General features: G+C 40.2%; 1 protein-coding gene across 7 annotated transcripts in view; it reads right to left on the bottom strand.

Annotated features, from left to right (window-relative positions):
* Positions 1–513: 513 nt before the first annotated feature.
* Positions 514–23,438, bottom strand: part of ARL15 (ADP ribosylation factor like GTPase 15) — a 443,095-nt gene continuing 420,170 nt past the window's right edge. For 6 of the 7 annotated variants that reach the window (XM_050794109.1, XM_050794107.1, XM_050794108.1 and 3 more), the window contains one exon: positions 1,158–3,295. In XM_050794109.1, coding sequence (XP_050650066.1) covers positions 3,143–3,295 — 153 coding nt within the window. In that variant the 3' untranslated portion in view covers positions 1,158–3,142. Of the gene's footprint in view, positions 3,296–23,438 lie in introns of all 7 variants that reach the window. The other variant, XM_050794110.1, reaches the window with a different exon arrangement.

Below are 23,438 nucleotides of genomic sequence, written 5' to 3'. Positions count from 1 at the left end.
TCTCTTCTTCCATCTATCTACCACTTGATTTTTCTTTCTTACTGTCTTTTTTTATACTTTCATCCTTAAGGACGGATCTGTAAATGCACAGTATTTTCTCTTGAGTCACTTAAAAATATTTCTTAACAACAGCATCAATCACCATTAAATGAAATAATTCATTGCACCAAACTTTGCTACTCTAGTTAACAGCAAATATTATAAAATAATCCTTTGATTGAAGGATGATGTTTTGTAATAATATCTTGAGACTGTTCACACACTCCGACGGAACAGCTTCCATGAGAGTAAATTGCTGCTGAAGACAAACCAACTGGAAAAGATACTTGCTTCTTGTTTTGTTTTTTTCTTTTAAGGTTTTCACAATGGCTTCAAAGGAAATGCGAATTAATCATTTGTTTTGGCCCAAGAGCAGCAGAACTTATTTTGGAGACAAACAGGCAACACAAACGTAAACGGAAATCTGGGACTCCCAAATGCTAAAGCTGAAAGGAGTTAGTCTGAAAACATCAATTCTATTCAGCGTTTATTTTTCATTTGAAGATAGTGGAAATCATAGAAATCATGGACAATACAAGCTGGTCTTGCCTGGTAAATGTCCACATGAATCTGTTAGCCTTTAAGTACAGGTACAGTATTTTTAAATTGAAAGACAGGGCAATATGGCAGTTAATTAGCAACCAATACTGTCAACTACAGTGGATACAAAGTTTTACCATATAAATTAATTGCCATTACAAAAAGGCAACTGCTTTAGCTAAGAAGGTACAAAAACTGGAAACGTCCATAAATGTAACAAGAAGCTAGGTGAAGAAATACATAACAGACTGTTTTTCCTGTATAATATTTGAATATGCAAACCAAGACACCTGTGGCACTTTACATGAAAGTAGGAATAGGACTTACACTCCCACCCCCAGCCATCCCACCCCCCCCCCACCACCTACCCACCCATCCCCACCCTTTCAGGCCCCACCCCACCCCCACGTGGATTTCCAAAACATGGCAAATTCTAGGGTTACAAGGACAGGATGCCTCGCGGAAGCAGCAAGACGGCGAGCTCCGACCTGCTAGACAAAGAGGGAGCCTTATTGACAGTTGTAAAGCATTAGGCGTCAGACAGAAACTTGTCAAAAACAGCTGTTGTTGGGTACTGATTGATAATGTTTTCATTCTGACGGCTGAGACGCTGCAGACAGTCGTGGGTCTGAGGAGAGGCCCATCACTGGCGCACACATGAACACACACACACACAGACCACGGGAAGTCATTTAACAGATGGCTTAGGAGCACTCAGCCACGGTGCCTTAAAAAGACAACATTCTACATTTAATGAACTTGCAGGGAAAGCAAGGCCTAATAATCATTTATTTCTCATAGAAGGTGAGCACAACAGGACAAAATAAAAACAGGAATTGTGTAACTGGTCATCAGAATAAAAGTTTTGTGCTGCTCACGGATTACACAGTGTTAAAAATATTCAAGGATGCTGCAGACAAAATTGTATATGAATCATTATGGATCCTTCCTGATTCATGGCATTAAAAAAAAAAGCTTAAAGAAGTGTTTGATGTTTCAAAGGTAATGATTTCATTACAATCTACTCACAAGATTAAACCACAAAAACTATATTTAAATGGCATTAAGGGTCTGAAGTCTATCTTTTGGAGAATTACCAGGTATTATGTCATTCTATAATATAGTGTGAGTCTGTGGTATTTGGGTATCAGTCTATTTTACTTAAAAGTTACAAACATGTTTTTATCACTCGTGTAGGGAGCAGTTTTTTTTTTTTTTTTAAATCATTTGGCCACTTAGTATTTTAAGTGGTCAAAGTCTACAAAGTATGCCAAAGAATATTTCATCTATGAACCTCAATATGCATAGATTTTTTTCCTGATTTAGAAAAGATCAAAGGTGCTAAACCTTAGCAAAACTGTACATTTATCCCTATGCAATTTTATAATTTAAATTAAATGGAAAAAAGCTAGTTCCAAAGACTGAATCTGAGTCCTAATATTATTTACTTGCTGCAGCCCCAGCACAATTTTAAGGGCACATTGAAACCCCTGAAAATAGAGGTTTATAATAGAAATACTGATAAACCTTTAACTACTAGAAGGCATTAACAGACTCCAACAAACTATAGTAGCATGTAATGAATGAATATATAGATGATTCTTTGTTATCTTTGTCAAATCCATGCCAGCTTAAACCCTAACCAGTATAAATTATACTTTTTCTGGCTGTTTTTAAAATTTTTATCTATTATTTTAAAAATTATTTTCTCTATTTTAATCAAACACTTGAAGTTTTTAGAAAAAGATATCTATGTTACATTGCAGCTTGACTTTATGCAGGCTCATTTATCCATTAAAAAATATTTGAAGACTCCACTCAGTCAAATGCAGTCTGTGATGCATGCATTGTACCTAAGTTTCCTCTAACTGCTCTCAGAAACGGAAACAATGTCTTTGCTCTTCAAAGAGAGGAGACTTCAGATGTAATCAAGAAAACATTATGCAACTTATCTTTAAGCTCTTCAGAGCTAATTTTACTATGGCAGGATATTCCTTCCTGATAAGGGGATTAATTAAGTTTTTGATGCTCACTTTTCTCTCATAGTCTATAAGTTCAGTATACAAAAAATAATAATGATAATAATAAAAGTAAGATAAAATAAAACAAAACCCCCAAGAGATCTTGAAAATAATATACATATTTTGTGGAGTCCCAGTCACATAATACTCCACTCCCAAACCCAGAGAAAATGATCAAGGTCTTGTGAGTCTTTTTGAGTTCTTCAAAAGGGATTTGATTTCCATAAGCCATGAATTCCATCCGTTTTAGCATAGAGTATAGAAGAGATGCTTAGAACAACAGAAGGAAGAGACATGCGGTGAAGATAATTAGTGGTAAACAGAGAATACATTCTCTCTCAGTAGTGTGTACTTGACGTTAATGCCGATGATAATTCATCTGATCTACAGAATATTCACTTTAATAGAGAGATGAGAGTCTGAAATGACCAGAGAAAAATAGATACTGAAGCCAATATAGTCTTGATACCAAAATAAAATTAAAATGAGAAACTAACATGGTAGGTTCAAGGCCTTTGGGAGCCTGTTTTCTTTGTCAGATTTCACATTCTTATAGCTTCATGGTCTTTTTCTTCTAACAAATTAATCAGCTGAGAGAAGCTGTCTTTCAGTGCATCCATGTCGTCCAGTGAGCAGGGCTGCAGAATCCAGCGTTTTCCACGTGCAAGTGGTTCAAGTTCAAAATATTTTTTGATCTTAAGAGGAAAAAATAAAGATAAATAGGTTATTAATTATATCAGAAACTTTCTCATATCAAAATTCTGAGGGATAAAGTAGGGGAATTTTAAGGCGAAATTTATACGAACTGTGATGCCTACGACTTTGCAGTGTGGATGTCTGTTCACAGCTGTTGTTATAATGTGGGTTAGATATTGTGACCTGGGAGTGTTTTCTTTAGAGGTGAATGATCTGCATGCAAGCCACCATTCCACCCATACATTTAGCAGCATGGGAGGTCTGATGAAGTCGGAGAAAAAATTATTTGCACTATGGCACCAGGTAAGATACACTGCAGATACCAAAAGATTCAATTTAATCAAAATAATTAGCAGAGTAGCTTTCACTATCTCACTTGCCGACTTATTAAATTGGTGACGACTTACAGTATGTACTATATTGATTACTCAAGACTCAATTATTTTGACCATCAAGCACATAACACAACAAAAATCTAATTTAAATAATCTTTTTCTCTTTCTCTCTTAAATTTCTAGTATCTGTTTCTGGGACATGATAGCGTGTTTTCTTTTTTCTTTTTTTTTTTTTGAGACGGAGTCTCGCTCTGTCACCCAGGCTGGAGTGCTGTGGCCGGATCTCAGCTCACTGCAAGCTCCGCCTCCCGGGTTCCCGCCATTCTCCTGCCTCAGCCTCCCGAGTAGCCGGGACTACAGGCGCCCGCCACCTCGCCCGGCTAGTTTTTGATAGCGTGTTTTCTAGGAAAGGATAGAAACTGCGTGTATGTATGTTTATATGTATATACAAACTTACATAAATTTACATATATGAATACAATCTTCTAGTTTTTTTTTTTTTTTTTCTTTTTCAGTCCTGAATTTTCTGGGACGGAAAAAGCAAGAACTTATAACAGGTATGTGCTTAAAAACCTGTTCAATTAATAACCAGTCAGCCGGGTGTGGTGGCTCATGCCTGTAATCCCAGCATTTTGGGAGGCCGAGGCAGGTGGATCACGAGGTCAGAAGATCGAGACCATCCTGGCTAACAGGGTGAAACCCTATCTCTACTAAAAAATATACAAAAAATTTAGCCGGGCATGGTGGTGGGCGCCTGTAGTCCCAGCTACTTGGGAGGCTGAGGCAGGAGAATGGCATGAACCTGGGAGGTGGAGCTTGCAGTGAGCCGAGATTGTGCCACTGCACTACAGCCTGGGCAACAGCGCGAGACTCTGTCTCAAAATAAAATAAAATAAAATAAAATAAATAAAAAAATAAAAAATAATAAGTCACAAGTCACTCTTACTATATTGGCCAGCATATTGACTAATGGCATTTAGTATTACCAATTCCTGGCTGTGAATAAATAGCAAATTATTATGGCTTCTAGAAGTATTGATGATCTTCTCTCAAAAGGTATCATAAAACACAAAATTCAGGAAGCTCCCCACTCATACACACTGTATCATACAAAACTAGAACATTATATTTATTGCCCAGCAAGATTTTACATAACATCAAACACAGTCAGTAGCAACATCAAAAGAGACACTGTTCAAAGATGCTCTTGGCTAGCAAATTTCATTCAATCTCATATGTCATGAAAAATTCCAGTGTCTTACCTTAGTCAATACTTGAGCTAGAAAAAAAAGTATCTCCACTTTAAATGCCATTCTCAAATACGGTTTTGTTTTGCCAATACCAGTGCGGACTACTGTTTGTTGACAGTAGAGATATGCCATCCCAATTGGTTTAATATGTTTGTACACTTTTTCATATAAGCCAGAAGACATCTATCTCTCTATATAAGAAATACTAAGCTGTTATGCTAATTTAGGAACCAGAAATATGCTAACATTTTATAGTTCAAGTGTGTCCAAAAAGCCTTCTTATCAATGTCCGCAAGTTCGTAATAAACACTAATTTTCAAAAAAAACCTGTGAGAATTACAAGAGCCTCATTAATTCTGATTCTGAAGATTATGAGCATCTCATTTGCAGATCAGAAAATGGGAACACAACTTCAGAACAATTCTTTGCCCAAGGTATTTTATAAATCATGTTAAGAGGATTCTTTTTTCTTTTTCTTTTCTTTTTTTTTTTTTTTTTAAGATAGGGTCTCACTCTGTCACCCAGGCTGGGGTGCAATGGTATGAACACAGCTCACTGCAGCCTGCACCTCCCAGGCTTGGGCGATTCTCCCGCCTTAGTCTCCCGAGTAGCTGGGACCACAGGTGCATGCCACAACACCGGGATAATTTTTTAAAAGTCTTCTGTAGAGGTGGGGTCTAACCGTGTTGCCTAGGGTGGTCTTGAATTCCTAAGCTCAGGGGCTTCTGCCACCTCAGCCTCCAAAAGTGTTGGGATTATAGGTGTGAGCTACCATGCCCAGCTTTAAGAGAATTCTTGCTTACTGAAAACACAAACTCCATTCTTTTAGCTTGTTTTCTTTAGGGCACTGAAAACAACTGACATCCAAGACAATCTGAAATTCTCTGGTGCAAAGACCAGTATCAGGGACCAACCCAACCCTGCAGAGGGAAGAAGTGCCAGTTAGCTGAACAGGGGGCCATTGGCCAACAGGAGAAAAAAGAGTAGGGAGGAGGGACTGGTAGGGAACCCTGGCTAAGTCCACCCTTAGAAGGAGGTGGGGGCTGCTCCAAAGAACTGAAAATCAGAGCTGTTGATCTTGTTGCTTCTGCCACAAAGTAAGGCTGCAGGTTGTATCACTGAGCTCAGAAATTGGGACCACTGTGCTTACGATGCAATCTAGTATTTGATCAATAATGCTTCCCATCAGCTGAAGTATGCAACATCCAAAATCTACTACATAAAGGAAGTTGTGCCCTTGCTACATTTTATAAACCCAAATCCAAAAGGACAGCATTTTAAGTATTGCTAATGACTGAGAAGAGGGCTGGTCACAAGAAATTCAATAATATTAAAATAATAATTGATAATAATAACAGGAAGGCATCTCATTAACAATACTTCCTCTGAGTGGTTAATTTAAAAATCATACAGAATTGATCCTGGTAGCATATTTACAGTTAATTTGAAAACAATGTTGGATTAAAATAATCACAAAGTATATCAGTAACATGTGATATTTTACAATACCTACCAGACATAAAACAGTGAAGTTCAGCTGTCTGTTAAAGGTTGGTTTCTAGGCAACTGAAAATATAGTCTATCACACAGGCACACATGGAAGATAATACAGATGTCTAAAGGTAGACATGCTTCAGAAGTTGTTCCTGCTGAATACTAAACATGAGAACGAAGTGGAGGTTACAGTGACAGAGTGGTCATCAGACAAAGGGGCCCGGTGGTGTTAAGCTGACAAATATGGCTGGGTAACTCGAGATTTTCAGATCCATAACCTAAGTGGGTATCTAATGCTGCCATATTCACTCCACTGGCATCCACAGGATTCCACACAACTCTACATTTATGATATCAATTTATAAACAAGTTTTGTCATTTCACTAATATTTAAGTACAGTGAGTGACTGTTGCTGGAACATCTATTAGCTTTTCATTACTTGGAATTTCATGTTTCTAAAAACAAATACTGTGGTACAGAGAGGAGAAGATGAGGACTTTATGTTCTAATTCTGACTTTTTTTTAGCATAACTTTTTTTTTTTTTTTTGACAGTTTCACTCTTGTTGCCCCGGCTGAAGTGCAATGGAGCAGTCTCGGCTCAATGCAACCTCTGCCTCCAGGGTTCAAATGATTCTCCTGTCTCAGCTTCCCAAGGAGCTGAGATTACAGGTGCCTGCCACCAGGCCCAGCTAATTTCCGTATTTTTAGTAGAGACGGGGTTTTACCATGTTGGCCAGGCTGGTCTCGAACTCTGACCTCAGGACAATCTGCCCACCTTGGCCTTCCAAAGTGCTGGGATTACAGGCTCGAGCCGCCATGCCTGGCCTAGGATAACGTTTTTATTTTGTTATCTTACATTGATCTGATCTGAACTTCAAATTTTACTTTCCCTATATTATTACAGTAACAATTACAGTCACATTTGAATTGTTCACCATTGCTTTTTTTTTTTCTTTTTTGAGACGGAGTCTCGCTCTGCCGCCCAGGCTGGAGTGCAGTGGCCAGATCTCAGCTCACTGCAAGCTCCGCCTCCCGGGTTCACGCCATTCTCCTGCCCCAGCCTCCCGAGTAGTTGGGACTACAGGCGCCCGCCACCGCGCCCGGCTAGTTTTCTGTATTTTTTAGTAGAGACGGGGTTTCGCCGTGTTAGCCAGGATGGTCTTGATCTCCTGACCTCGTGATCCGCCCGTCTTGGCCTCCCAAAGTGCTGGGATTACAGGCTTGAGCCACCGCGCCCGGCCTTCACCATTGCTTTTTTGTCTTTATATATGTTGATGTATACATTTTAAAGAATAGTGTTTAACTTTGAACAACGTAAGTCATATACTTAACATCTGACATTATTATTAAGGTTTAAAAAAAAAAACTGCCTGTGATGCAAGGATCTATTTTTTATGATGGACATACATTTTTTTAAGGTCATTTACTTATCAAAATGAACATTTTAAAAATGACTGAAGAGAACATGAACCTAAGTCTTTTGACTACTTTATCTGTTGCTGAACTAGCATGGTTAAGTGAAAACTTCTTGAATAAGGAGATAGTGATTGTTTCACATTGGCCTTTGGAGACGGCACTTGGGAGAATGACATCAGAATACAGCTGTCTGACAACCTGTGGTCATTTAGCTATTTTCAGGATAGCCACAGAGAGTGGGCATTTATTAGTAGCCATGTGTCCACCCTAGAGATAGGAAAACAAAGCTACCACCAGCAGCCAACCTATTTTAGCCCTGTCACCAGAGCCTTTCTCCACTCATGCCACTGCCGGCTGATTGGCATGACTGCATTCCATTATTCACACATCGCGTTTACTGTAAAGTCCCAATATAACAGAGACAACTCGGCACCATCTCACTGCTGCTAATGTTTGTAGCAGCTGTTAAACCTGAGAGACGTTACATAGCACCGGAGACCCACTCGTTGGGTAGGAGATGTCCTTTCTGTTTCCTTGAGTAGTGAAATCACAGTATCATCCTTTCCTAGTTCCAGGATCTCTAATGGGGTAATGATGCTCTCTGATTTCCCTATCATGCCCTCACTTGAGATTCAAAATTTTGACTTTCAGTTCTTGCCAATTTGGTGTGACTAAATGTCTAGAAGGCATGTGAACAGTTTTGAACTTCAATAACAGGTCTTTCCTTTTTAAAAACCTGCAAACTTCATTTTATTTCTAATGGTAGGCTGCTTGTTTTTCCTGTTTGTTATTAAACCAGTAGTGTGTGCCCAGAGTTGACCTAGTTTTCCTGTAAGCACTCTGGGGAGCAGGGGGACAGAGCAGACCAGGAAGGGTTTACTTAGTGTTTGTGTGTGAAAGAGAGTCAGGTTCTCAGCTCAGATATTTATAAATAGAGCTTTGACCCACAAGAACGTGTTGCGAGACATGGAGAGCCAGGGTGTGTGACGGTTCCTTACTGCGTGGGACTCTGCTCTGCATCATAGAATACACCACCCCTAGTTCTACTGAGTTAAATGCCATTGGCAACAACCAGTCATTGCTAAAACTGAAAACAACCTGCACCCTCCCAAGACCAACACATTCCCTGGGGGGTCCTGCCCGTTGGGAACTGCTGCTCTTGCCATGTGAAATACAGGTACCTCTCACCCTGTATGGGGCCATTAGCTTATTTTTTCTGCATAGTCACCACTGGAGATGGCAGCTGGATATCTGCTTTCTCACTCTCCCCCAGATGCCCCGCTACACACAATGCCTATGTTCCCTCTGTGAAAAACTAGTGGATTATAACTGACCCTTCTAAAGCCTGCGAGGCAGTTGTGGTGGGGTCGGGATCTATCTAAGGAGCTTTGGAAAGTTTTGACCTAAAAGTTGGCTTCCCATAACTTCATTCACTCAGCTGCGCTGTCCTGAGCGAGACTGTGGAGAGTGTGGGAAGGCAGCTCGGGTGCCAGCACCCCAGGTGCCAACAAATGGGGCTCCACTGAGGACAGGATGCTGCAAACCGAAAACAAAACAACAACTGCAATGGCCTGAGAAGAGCACTGTCCTCATCATTTGTATTATAAGAGTACAAGGTTTTCCCCTCTGGGCTTTTTAGTGATCATAAAAGACTGTTTAATACTGCACAGTTTACTAAGGGCTTTTTCACTTATTTATAGCACTTGGACTTACTTCCACTGGAAGGCAGAAAAGCAATGGATTCCAGTAAAGAGGGATATGATTACTTAGACTAGTTCTTAAATCACAGAACTCAATTTGAATAAAAAGTATCTGGATAGAAGACTGTTAAAATAAACTTTAAAAATAAAGGCACATTCTTTCTCCATCTCTGGAAAAGGAACCAGGTCTCATGAAGGAGTCTAGGCTGACAACTTTAGCTCCTTCAAACTGATAGTGGTAAGTCAGCTAATGAAGATGACTGAGTGAGATCTCAAACCAAATACAAAAGGCCAGGAAAAAGAAGTACAATTGTGGGATGTGACAGGGAGAAGGGAAAGCTGGAAGATGATACAAGAGAACCTGACTGTTAACTGTCTCGAACCATGTGCAGCTATTACTGCTTTCTTGTAAGTTTAAATACACAGTGTCCATTGCATAGCCTGTATTTTTCAGAGATCTATAGGAATCATGGTTTTGAGATGGATTCACATTGCTCTGTTATTTATTATTATTATTACTTTTTTTTAAAAAAAAATTTAAGAAATAGGTCCTTGCTCTGTCGCCCAGGCTAGAGTGCAGTGGCACAATCATAGCTCACTTCAGCTTCGAACCCCTGGGCTCAGGCAGTCCTCCCACCTGAGTCTCCTAAGTAGCTGGGACTACAGGAGTGTGCCACCATGCCCAGCTAATTTATTTTTTATTTTTTGTAGAGACATTATCTCATTTTTTTCAGGCTGGTCTTGAACTCCTGGCTGTAAGCGATCCGCCTGCCTTGGGTTCCAAAATGCTGGAATTACAGGTATGAGCTACTGTGCCCTGCCTATACTGGTTTTAAACTCTCTGGTAAAAGTATGGTCTTGCTCCAATTAATAGGATGCCAAGAGAGACTGAATGGAGGCAAAATTTTGTAAGATCTTTTCCATGACTGTTACAAAGAGAATGGGACTTTCCTTGTCTATGTCCTAGCACCTTTCTTCAATCACTAGAGTAGATAGACCTATTGTGTGAACATGTCACATTGGGGGAAAACACTTGCATTGAAATTTTTCTCAGTGGTATGGTGGGGTCCACTGATATAGGGCTGGCAATAGCTGATTGTGTGCATTCTCCTTCCAACTCCAGGTACACGGATGTCAAATTGTACAAGTCATGAATGTGGCCATGGTTTGAGTATTTATACCACAGAAACCTGCGAGTACAACAAATCAGGACTGTTTTTCTTTTTAAAGAATTACATTTAGGCTGGGCATGGTGGCTCACGCCTGTAATCTCAGCACTTTGGGAGGCCGAGGCGGGCAGATCACAAGGTCAGGAGATCGAGACCATCCTGGCTAACATGGTGAAACCGTGTCTCTACTAAAAATACAAAAAAATTAGCCGGGTGCAGTGGCGGGCGCCTGTAGTCCCAGCTACTCGGGAGGCTGAGGCAGGAGAATGGCGTGAAGCTGGGAGGCGGAGCTTGCAGTGAGCCGAGATCGCACCACTGCACTCCAGCCTGGGCAAGAAAGCCAGACTCCATCTCAAAAAAAAAAAAAAAAAAAAAAAAGCTACATTTACCATCACACTACTGAGTGTATACATCTTGTATGTGTATTTGCAAAAGGGCCCTCCAGCTTTGCTGCCTTCATTACAGAGGCTCATGAAGCCGGCTTAACTGAGTAACCTTCAACAAAGTCAGAGAAAGCCATGCCCACGCCATGGCTTCAGGACAGGGTCTGAAGATAAAGTGGCAGGGCATCATTAAGATTCTTCAGAGTGCATTCTTGGCAGCTTGTTCAAAGAAAGGTTAGTTTAGAGAGCAGCACCAGCTGTTCCTCTTTTCATTGCAGGATTTTGAAATCCTTAGAAAGGTACTAAATATGTCATTCAAGGCAGAAATAAATGATACAAATAAAAAACCAATTTGCCACAGTCCCCCAAATATTATAACACAGAATGGATATTATTTACTTTTTACTGAGTGCTTAATAAGGACCTGAAAATGATGACTTGATGTTAACTAATATCACAATATTACTTTGGGAGTGCATATTTATTTCCAAAAGACAGTAAGTATAAAAGTATAGTTCTCATAAGATGCTTCTTTCTTAAGGATACTAAAGTTCAGTGCAGCCTACCTGAATAACTGAAAACCAGACAAATAACTGCAGGTAATCACCTGTAATGGAGCCTCGCTTTTACTATAAATCTTCTTCCCCAGTCAGTAACCTCTGCTATGTATAGGATGTTATTTGTTGTGATGATAATTGTGTAGAAACCCAGTCTTCCAATGCGTGGGAGAACTCACTATGTCCCAGAATAGCCAAACAAAATGATCCCATTAGCTTTGGTGGTAGGACCTAGGATCTGGAAAACATTCTCGTTTTTGCTTAATCTGACTACCAGGAAGTATAGAGCAAACATGTCTTTTTTCTTTTGATTATTATTTTTGGTATACCTTAGGGGCTTGTTTTATTCTTCTATCCAAAAAGCTTACTTGTAGATAACCACTGTGAAAGGCACAGTCATATATGGGTGCTTCTTGCCTTCAGGGACTAATGAAAGACATCCAGTATTCCCATATCTGTACCCTTCTCTACTCCAGTTATTCTATCAGGCCCTCTACAGCCTGAGGGATTCGTGCATCCAGCCCTTTGCTCCAATGACTGCTTCCAACCCAAGGCCCCTCCATCCACAGGTGGAAAGGATCAGCCTATAAATACTCTCTCATCTTTTAAGACCAAGCTGACGTCCTCCTATCACCTCAAGGGGATCGCTTACTATATAGAAGCAACTTTTGAATTATATAGAAGGTGTCTTAGTCGCAGAGGCCATTGTTGGCTGCCTCCCCATCACCCAGGCACCATAAATTCCCTGAAAATAAAGTTTTATTAGAACTCAGCATACTCCTTTACTTAAAGTATTATCTATGGCTGCTTTCATGCTACAGTGGCAAAGTTGAGTAATTGCCACAGAGATGGTATATCCCACACGACCTAGAATATTTACTACCTAGCCCTTTACAGAAAATAAAAAGTCAACCCCTGGCCTAAAGCATTCTGTAGCCTTCTGCTTTTTCTAGCAGGGAGGCCCAAGGAGTGCTTGGGAGGAGCCTGGGGCATCAGGCTTTCTGTGCCTCAGTTTGACCTCAAATTGCTACACTTCCTCTTCCCTGCTTCAGTTCACACTTTAGTGGGACAGAGGATTTGGGTTTTCCAACTTGGCCGGGCTCCAGTTACGACTTCAGATGCTTTGAATTGTAGCCAAGCCGGCAGCAGGGTCATCTCTCATTAAAGAAAGCCATATTTTATTTCCTCTCTGTGTTTAGCCTGTGTTTCTTTCCTGTATGTAGAGACTTGTTAAAGACCACAAGAACAAGCCAGGGCACAGGAAGTTTTCTTACCAACTCCCCTAGTACTGCTCCCCATTAGGCATGTGATCAGTGACCTGTTAGTTTGAGGCTTTTGGTGCCCTTGAGGATGACTTTTGCTGTACAGCAATTAGTTATTGTTACTTTGCAGTTTTGAAAAGGAATATACAGTTTGTTAAATTTACAACATCTGAAGCCTAGCTTTTCCTCAAGTTTTTATGTTACACTTAAAAATTTTAATATTCTGCCAGGCGCGGTGGCTCAAGCCTGTAATCCCAGCACTTTGGGAGGCCGAGACGGGCGGATCACGAGGTCAGGAGATCGAGACCATCCTGGCTAACACTGTGAAACCCCGTCGCTACTAAGAAATACAAAAAACTAGCCGGGCGAGGTGGCGGGCGCCTATAGTCCCAGCTACCCCGGAGGCTGAGGCAGGAGAATGGCGTAAACCCGGGAGGCGGAGCTTGCAGTGAGCTGAGATCCGGCCACTGCACTCCAGCCTGGGCGACAGAGCAAGACTCCGCCTCAAAAACAAACAAACAAACAAACAAAACACAAAGCAACAAAAAAAAATTTAGGCCGGGCGCGGTGGCTCAAGCCTGTAATCCCAGCACTTTGGGAGGCCGAGGCGGGTGGATCACGAGGTCAGGAGATCGAGACTATCCTGGCTAACACGGTGAAACCCCGTCTCTACTAAAAATACAAAAAAATTAGCTGGGCGTGGTAGCGGGCGCCTGTAGTCCCAGCTACTTGGGAGGCTGAGTCGGGAGAATGGCGTGAACCCAGGGGGCGGAGCTTGCAGTGAGCCGAGATCGCGCCACTGCACTCCAGCCTGGGAGACACAGCGAGACTCCGTCTCAAAAAAAAAAAAAAAAAAAAAAAAAAAATTTAATATTCTATCTACATAGCTATTCAATTTTAACAATTACATTTATGGTGACTTTGAATACTCTTTAGGTCCGTTTATAAACTAAGTTCATTTTTAACTTCATTTTATAATTCCATTTGTAAGTTTAATATAGTCAGTTTTCTTTTTAAGCATTTCGGCTGTTTAACAATCAAAACATCCCGAAGTGGTTGAGAATCTTAAATTTTTTTTCCATGAATTTTATAAATTCAATGACTCTCAAGTTCTGGTACATTCTAAATTAGAATCACAAAGAGAATCTACCAGTTTGATCTATGTGTAACATATACTTTAAATGAAAGTATTAATACTGTGGGGTTATTTTATCACTTTAATTTTTATTTATTTTTATTTTTTTTGAGACAAGAGTCTTGCTCTGTCACCCAGGCTGGAGTGCCATAGCACCATGTCAGCTTGCTGCAACCTCCGCCTCCCGGGTTCAAGTGATTCTCGTGCCTCAGCCAACCGAGTAGCTGGGCTTATACGTGTACACTGCCATGCCCCGCTAATTTTGGTATCTTTAGTAGAGACAGGCTTTTGCCGTGTTGGCTAGGCTGGTGTTGAACTCCTGACCTCAAGTGATCCGCCTGCCTCAGCCTCCCAAAGTGCTGGGATTACAGGCGTGAGTCATGACGCCCAGCCTATTTAATCATTTTTATACTCTTAATGTTAAATCTTCTACAGTAAAAAGGTAAATCTTCCTTTTCATTAAGGAAACAATTTGCCATCCCAAATGAAAGGGGTTATAATTCCATGTAACTTGAGGTCCCCATCTAATTGAACTTGGGTTGGGATTGGTTTCCTTTTTTTCAGACGGAGTCTCGCTCTGTCGCCCAGGCTAGATTGCTATGGCGTGATGTCGGCTCACTGCAAGCTCCGCCTCCCGGGTTCACGCCATTCTCCTGCCGCAGCCTCCGGAGTAGCTGGGACTACAGGTACCTGCCACCACGCCCGGATAATTTTTTTTTTTTTTTGATACGGAGTCTGGCTCTGTCGCCCAGGTCTGAGTGCAGTGGCACCATCTCGGCTCACTGCAAGCTTTGCCTCCCGGGTTCACGCCATTCTCCTGCCTCAGCCTCCCGAATAGCTGGGACTACAGGCGCCCGCCGCCACGCCCGGCTAATTTTTTGTGTTTTTAGTAGAGACGGGGTTTCACCGTGTTAGCCAGGATGGTCTCCATCTCCTGACCTCGTGATCCGCCCGCCTAGGCCTCCCAAAGTGCTGGGATTACAGGCGTGAGCCACTGCGCCCAGCCTGAGCTTGGGTTGATTTTCAATCAAAATTTTTGGGGATACTCATTGACAAGCCTTTCAAAAAATAGTTGTTGTAACAACTCTTTGAAAACTTCGGTCTTCAAAGGGAGTTGTTTGCTGCTGGATACAAGTTATCATTACCTACTTCACTGTCTACTCACAGAAGTGTTACTCCTGCCTAAGATTCTAGATAATTTCTTCCACTACTTGGTTGGACTTTATGTTTCTTTAGCACACGTTTTACTATCTTTCCATCTTGCTCTACAGATATTCCATTTTCTTTTACTGATAATTTGCATACTATAAAATTCATCCTTTTAAAGCATACAATTCAGTTGTTTTTAGTATATTCATAGGGTTGTGCAACCATCATCACCATCTAATTGCAGAACATTTCTGTCATTTAAAGAAAAACACCCAAACCATTAATAGTCATCCTCCAATTACACTTTCCTTCAGCCTTTAGCAACCACTACACTACTTGATTTCTTTACGGATTTGCCTATTCTGGACATTTCATATAGATCAAATCATGTAATATGTGGTCTTTTGTATCTAGTTTCTTTCACTTAACACAGTGTTTTCAATGTTCATCCACATTGTAGTATGTATCAGTACTTCATCCCTTTTTATGGCTGAATAATATTCCCCTGTGTGGATATATCCCATTTTGTTTATCCACTTATTGGTTGACAAACATTTAGGCTGGTTCTACTTTTTGGCTATTATAAATAATGCTGCTTTTTATGAGCAGTTTTGTATAAACGCATGTTTTCATTTCTTTTGGGTATATATCTAGGGATGGAATTCCTGGGTCATGTGTTAAATCTATGTTGTCAAATGCTTTTCCTGCCTTTGATAATATAATGTGTTGCACTGATTTTTGTATGTTGAAACAACTTTATATCTTGAAATAAACTATGCCTGATTATCATAGATATAATTCTCTTTTATATGTTGCTGGATTCATTTGTTAGTACCGTTGATCCTTGAACAACATGGGGGTTGGGGTGTTGACAGCCACACAGTCGAAAATCCACGTATAATTTTTAAGTCACCCAAAACTTAACTACTAATAGCCTACTGTTGACTGGAAGCCTTGCCAATTACACATATTTTGTATATTATATGTATATTATATTATTATAATAAGATAAGCTAGATAAAATAAAATGTTATTAGTAAAATAATAAGGAAGATAAAATACATGTGCTACTTATTTAGTAAAAGGGGATCATTATAAACTTCTTCACTGTCTTCATGTTAAGTAGGCTGAGGGGAGGAAGAAGAAGAGAGGTTGGTCTTGCTATCTCACAGGTGGCAGAGGCAGAAGAAAATCTGCATATACGTGGATCCACACAGTTCAAACCCATGTTGTTCAAGGGTCAACTGTATTGGTTGAGAGAGTTTTGCATCTATATTCACAAGGAATATTGGTCTTTAACTTTTTTGTAATGTCTTTGGTTTTGGTATATAGTAATCTTGATTTTGTGGCATGAGTTGGGAAGCGTTCCCTCCTCTTCTGTTTTTTGGAACTGCTTGAGAATTGGTAAAAATTCTTTAAACATTTGGTAGAATTCAGCAGTGAAGCAAGCGTCCTGGGCTTTTCTGATGGGAAGGGTAATTCAATGTTTTTACTTGTTTTAGGTCTAATTTTGATTTCTATGACTTCTTGAGTCAATTTCAGTAGTTTGTACCCTTCTAGAAATTTCTACATTTAATCTAGATTATCTAATTATTTGGCAAACAATTTTTTTTTTTTATTGTATGCTTTCATAGTCCTTTAAATGTCTTTTTTTTGGTTTGGGTTCTGCCCGTCCCCCACTCCCCCCGACAACAGACCTCACTCTGTTGCCCAGGCTGGAGTACAGTGGCACTGTCATGGCTCACTGCAGCCTCAATCTTCTAGGCTCCGGTGATCCTCCCACCTCAGCCTCCTGAGTAGCGAGGACCACAGGTGTGTACCATCATGCCTGGCTAATTTTTGTATTTTTTTGTAGAGATAGAGTTTCATCATGTTGCCCAGGCTGGTCTCGAACTCCTGGGCTGAAGCAATTCTCCTCCTCTTGGCCTCCCAAAGTGCTGGGATTATAGGCATGAGCCACCGCACCCAGTCCCTTTTTATTTCTGCAAGGTTGGTACTTGTGTCTCTTCTTTCATTCCTAATTTTAGTAATTTAAGTTTCCTTCATTTTTGCTTTGTTAGTTGATTAAAGATTTGTCAAATTGGCTGGGCGTGGTGGCTCACACCTGTAATCCCAGCACTTTGGGAGGCTGAGGCAGGTGGATAGCCTGAGGTCAGGAGTTTGAGACATGGCCAACATGGTGAAACCCCATTTCTACTAAAAATACAAAAAATTAGCTAGGCGTGGTAGTGCACGCCTGTAATCTCAGCTACTTGGGAGGCTGGGGCAGGAGAATCGCTTAAACCTGGGAGGCAGAGATTATAGTGAGCTGGGATCGTGCCACTGCACTGCAGCCTGAGTAACAGAGTAAAACTCTGTCTTGGCCGGACGTGGTGTCACGCCTGTAATCCCAGCACTTTTGGAGGCCGAGGCGGGTGGATCACGAGGTCAGGAGATCGAGACCATCCTGGCTAACATGGTGAAACCCCGTCTCTACTAAAAACACAAAAAATTAACCGGGCGTGGTGGCGGGCGTCTGTAGTCCCAGCTACTCCGGAGGCTGAGGCAGGAGAATGGCGTGAACCCGGGAGGTGGAGCTTGCAGTGAGCCGAGATCGTGCCACTGCACTCCAGTCTGGGAGACACAGCGAGACTCTGTCTCAAAAAAAAAAAAAAAAAAAAAAAAAAAGTCTGTCTCAAAAAAAGATTTGTCGATTTTATTGATCTTTCAAAAAAACTAACTTTTGGTATTATTGATTTTCTCTATTGTTTTCCTAATTTCTATTTCACTTATTTCTAGTGTAATCTTTATTATATTCTTTCTTCTGTTTGTTTTGGTTTATTTTGCTCTTTTTTCCTCTACTTTCCTAAGGTTGAACAAACATTTAATTTTAATAGCATTTTAAGAGCATTCTGTTAGACCTCACCCCCATATATATTATTATGTTTCAATTTCTAGCTTTTTTGATTGATTCAAGCAAATGAAGTTCTGTATTATTTTCCTTGTTTTCTTATCTGGCAGGGCTATACCTCTTATAGGTGTTAAAAATAAAATCCAGTTGGATTATGTCTCTCTCACATTTTGATTGTTTGCGTATTCACAAGAGTTAATGACATATTCCAAAAGTTACAACAAGAAAAAATGTAAATGATCTGTTTTTCAATCAGCGGATAGGACTCCTAACCTTACAAATCAGCAACAGAAGAGTCCTCCTTACTTTTTTCCTCCCTACATCTATTTATCCAATTCTACATTTTGGAGTCCACTTGTAGCAACCACTTCTAGTGCCAAATTATGAGTAACTGAATGTTGATGTTTGGTAGAATTAATTTAGCAACCCCTTCTAGTACCAAATTATCAGTAACTGAAGAGGCCCGTGGTTGACAGAAACAGTATGCCAAACTTAAACCGGCCTAAAAAGATGAAGAGGATTTATTTGTTTATAAAACTGAAATATCCCCTGCTGCTGTGGGCCCACTGGATTCAGAAGTTCCTAAGGTCATCAAAGCTGAGGTTCAGTTTCTAGGTAGTTTCTGCAGGATACAAATGCTGAAAGATAGCTGATACATGAAGAAATAGCCAAGAAAACTGCAGAAAAATAGGTGTGACTGAACCACAAATCCCCGAATCAAGCTATGCCAAAGGCCTGCAATCCATGAGCTTTTTAGTTATAGGAACGATTATACACTCCTTATAACAGGCATTATAAATAATTATTGTATAAATTAATGGGTTAGGCTATCAAGACTCAATGCAGATGAAGCATCTCCACAAGTCTCTGGTGAACTTCATTTTCAGTTACAGCATAATCCAGACTTGGATAATTATCCCTATATTTTTCATGTGTATGAGTCCTCAGTTTCTTGAGGGCATAGACAATTAAAAAAAAATTGTATTCTCTAGCATTCTCAATATAATGTGAGACACAAAGAGGATACTTATTTGAAAAAATAGATTTAAAGAGCTGAGCTACGATGAAAAAGACAACAAAATACGTACTATATTTCATTCCATGTTAAAATGTTAGTAAAAGAAGAAAATTGAAGATTGGAGATAAGTTACCAGTCTTCCCGATGAATCAAGCCAAGGTTTCATGAAGGAGGTGGTATTTTACATGAAGAGTTTCAAAACTGTAGATCTAATTGGTTCAAATGATTACACATATGCCTACGGGCAGCTGCAATGAATCGTGTTGCAAACAGAAAAGTAAACAACCTATCCTGGAAAAGAGAACCACTCCAGAAATCTCAAGACCCACATAGGACACTTATGTTTTGAGCTATTCCTTTAATCTGTGTCCAAACAAAGCATCTAATTCTTATTTCAGAGAATGGAAAGCCCTGACATATGTAAAAAGAGAAGCATCAGTACACTTGTCTTTGCATGCAGGTGCAAGCAGCAGACTTCTCAATACCATATATAATATAGTCATTAATTACAGAGGCAGCCAGGTTCAAGAGCACATCATGTTCTCTTCCTTTTTCTCCTCTCCTCCTCTCCTTCCTTTCTGTCAATCATTTCCATTCCACTCTTGCAAAAGAGCATTCATTTTTGGTATCAAGTACTTTTAGGGTATTCTACTTGATTTTGTATCTTCTGTTTTGGGGTAATATGAGGTTATAATTTGCCTTCATTTCAAGAAAGCAAATATTGTAAGTAGGAAGAAACCTTTTCAATGAAAACATTTCTCCTGGCAACAGAATAAGGTTGTTTGAAGAGTCCTACCTATATGTCTGCAAGCTAACAAAGTATGTACTAGACAGGAAAGGGAGTTAATGAGTGAAAGCCCCAAACACATATCAGAGACAACCAATTAGCTTGTCTGAAACACAGGCTTGTAAAGCTATCAGTATCTTATAAAATGGTCTGCTACACACGAGTAAAATGTTGTTTAAATGGCTTGCTTAACTAGATGCATTCACCATGAAATTGATTCTTTTAAGTTTTTTTTTTTTTTTAAACTTAATACCCATTAAGTGTGCATATTGAAATGGCTAGGCGGGTGGGTGGGTGGGTGCACATCCTGATGTTACAAAGTGCAAGTTGAAGATATGAGTTCCATATTTTATGAGGTTAAAGAGTATATGAAAAAGAAAAACAACTCGTCATTACCAACAATTGTGTCTGCCTCAGTAACTGAAATGTTTCAACACAATTGGATTATTCCTCCTTTGCCTTGCTAGAAGACTGGGATGGCTAGATGTGCTCTGAGGACATTCCAGTGCTGAGAATTTATGCTTTTGTGTTACAGAAAACAATGTTTTCCCACCATAGCCTTTTATTCTGCAAAATAGCATGAGAGGAAGAAGCCCCTGAGCCTGGTATTTTTCAAATCCAACATTTTCCTCGGAGTGAACATCAAATTTCATCCCCCTAAGACCTTACAAAACATTTGAGGTAACTTAACATTAGCTGACAAATGAACAATTCCTGATTCTATTTCACTTCCTGACTTTTCTTAAAAATCTACTGTATATTTTAAAATGGGTTTTTGGCCACACCTCATATTCAACTTTTTCTGTTATACAAGGCTCCGTGCCACAAACACACGTCAAACAATTGCTACCTGATCAGACAACCAGGAGAACGTGATTTGATTTTGTCGAGTCTAGCTATTTTCCCTGCTTATCCAATATTGGCACCCCTTGTGCACTTTATTAAACTACTGTCAATTGGCCAACTCAAGGGATTCTCTGACTCGACAAAATATTAGGGAGAAATATATTTTGTCAATGGTTACAGACTGTTAAAGGCACAGATACCTTTTAAAAACAGTTTATATACACAAGATTATTTGGCTTTTGTAATGGAATATATGTCCCCTGTCTCAATCTTGCAGCTGTCGGGTATGAAAAAACAACAGCAGTAGTAACAAATCAAAATGTTAATATATGGAACCCAAATAAACATGTTTAATATTGGCCTTGTGGTACTATGGCAGCACTCTGTCCTAACAACGACAACATTTAGATGCTGGAGCAGATTCAAATTCTTGGGCCATAAACAGGAGACAGACAAATATGGCAAGCCACGCGTCGCTCTGCCACCAATGGAGGGTGCCAATGGCCCTGTCCAGATGCAGAGATATTCAAGGGATGTGCCTGTCAGCAGTTTGTCCTCTGGCTACAGCAAGAAGCCACCATGGAAACACCAGAAGGAAAAGAAAAAACAGGAAGGCATGTAGAACTAGGGGAAAGAGGGGCAGGGAGCTGAGGCAGAAAAAGCTGACAGAAGCCTCAATAGCACATCTGAGCAAGGACAACAGGTAACAAATGGGCTTGTAAGCAGGTACCATGTTAGTCAACGGGAAGAGAATTTCTTTCCCTGCTGGCAATACAGTCAGGAGCCTAATATCCTGGCAACTGAGAAATATGAGCTTGGAAAGAGACTTGCAGGCCATCTAAAGAAAAGCTAAGTGGTAATCCGTCCTGAGGAATTTTAGCCAAAAAATCCCACACAGGACTAGTTGAGCTCAGTATAAAGCCTGTGAAAGATATGTCTCAAGAACATTCTAATCAGACATAAAGAGAACACCAGAAATAAAGGTTCAAAAAGCCATTGACTGGGATTTACCACAGCATTGGGAGTGTGGCCTTGGGTCGTAATTGTCATCCATGACTAGTTCTAAAACACTAGTTCTAAACCAGGGAAAGGAAAGGCAACTGTACCTTCCCAGGGGACATTTGGTAATGTTTGGAGATTGTTTTGGTTGTCACAACAGGGCGTGGGGAAACACAGCAGGTGGTTACTACCGGTATCTAGTGGGTAGAGGCCAGGGAGACGTGGCTAACATCCTCCAATGCATAGGGCAGCTTCCCCTCTCACCTCAACAAAAAATTATCTAGCCCGAAAGGTCAATAATGCCAAGATTGAAAAATCTTGCTCTGAACTGATCTTCTAAGGCAAAAATCAAGGAACAAATCCCTGTTAATGATTCAATCCACAGTTTAGCAGAACAAACCATTAGACTCACTCCCTGGAACCAGGAGGAGATTTAGAAAGTGGACTGAGAGGGTAGACCAGGAGCTACGTCTAGGAGCATCACAGGTCGACAGCTCTTATTCTCCGTGCTTCTTTCTGGCTCAAAATGAATAATCAGCAGATCTTGGAGGGCCAAGTCAGTACACCAAATTGGGCTGAAACAAGTGTGCCAAGGAAGTAGCCACCTTTCACTCAGTCTACACAGTCACTGTTTTGGGCTCTGGGGATACAAAGGTGAACATAACAAGTCCTGGTCCTTATGGAGCTTACATGGTAGTCGGCGAGATTGACAGATATCAAGTAACTAAGTAAAGTCAGGTAGGAATAAGTGACATGAAGGAAAAGAAAGTAACACAGCAATAATAACATTTGCTATATAACTAATCTGAAGGAGGGACAGAAGGCAATATATGGGTTAAATATAAAGCAGCCAAAGATAAGGACAAATCTATAGTTGGGTTCAAAACAATAGCGCATAGAGCTATGATAAAAGATCTACTGATTAGTCTCCATCTAATCACCTCAGATCAACTGACTCTTCATTGTCCTGGTACAAGACAAATGATTGATGTTGCCTACACAGTGAATGTTCGTGACCAGTGGACACGCCACCCAGCATGATGGTAATTAGCCGATGGATGTTGACAACTGGCGAGCTGCTTTTTAGTATGTCTGCTCATTTCCGTTCCTAGGTTGCTTCACAGCTCTCAAGATGGCAATCATATTTATTATCAAGTAGTATAATTAAATGTGACACCAACAGATAAAATATGAACTTGGGAATTTCTATTTCTATGAAAAACTAAATGGAATGGTCCAAAGAACTTAATAAAGGTGAGTCACTAAAACCAAACTGCTGTTGGATTGGATTTAGATAAACTAACTACAAAGGACTGAGAGGGAAAGATGCAGATTGCTTCCCAAGTATCTTTAACTTATAGTTCCATTTTAAAGAAACAGAAGCTGAAAACTCATAGGTAATGGCTGCTTAATAAAAGAAATATAACACACAACTCTGATTAGTGGCCACACATTCAGATAAAAGGCCTTGGCCCAACATTAAAAGATTAGTACCTTTGGTATGTTTAAATTAAAATAAAAATAAATAAACAAATAAATAAATAATTTGGGTGTGTGTGTGTGTGTGTGTGTGTATGTGTGTGTGTATGTATGTATTTATTTATTTTCAATGACTTTCCCACTTCAACCGGTTCCTTTTTTTTTGAGACAGAGTCTTACTCTGTCACCCAGGCTGGAGTGCAGTGGCACAATCTTGGCTCACTGCAACCTCCACCTCCCGGGTCCAAGAAATTCTCTGCCTCATCCTCCC

Source organism: Macaca thibetana, chromosome 6 (assembly GCF_024542745.1).
Source record: "Macaca thibetana thibetana isolate TM-01 chromosome 6, ASM2454274v1, whole genome shotgun sequence".
NCBI classification, from domain to species: domain Eukaryota; kingdom Metazoa; phylum Chordata; class Mammalia; order Primates; family Cercopithecidae; genus Macaca; species Macaca thibetana.
Note: the sequence above shows the minus strand (reverse complement) of the source record. Positions and strands in the feature narration are given on the sequence as shown.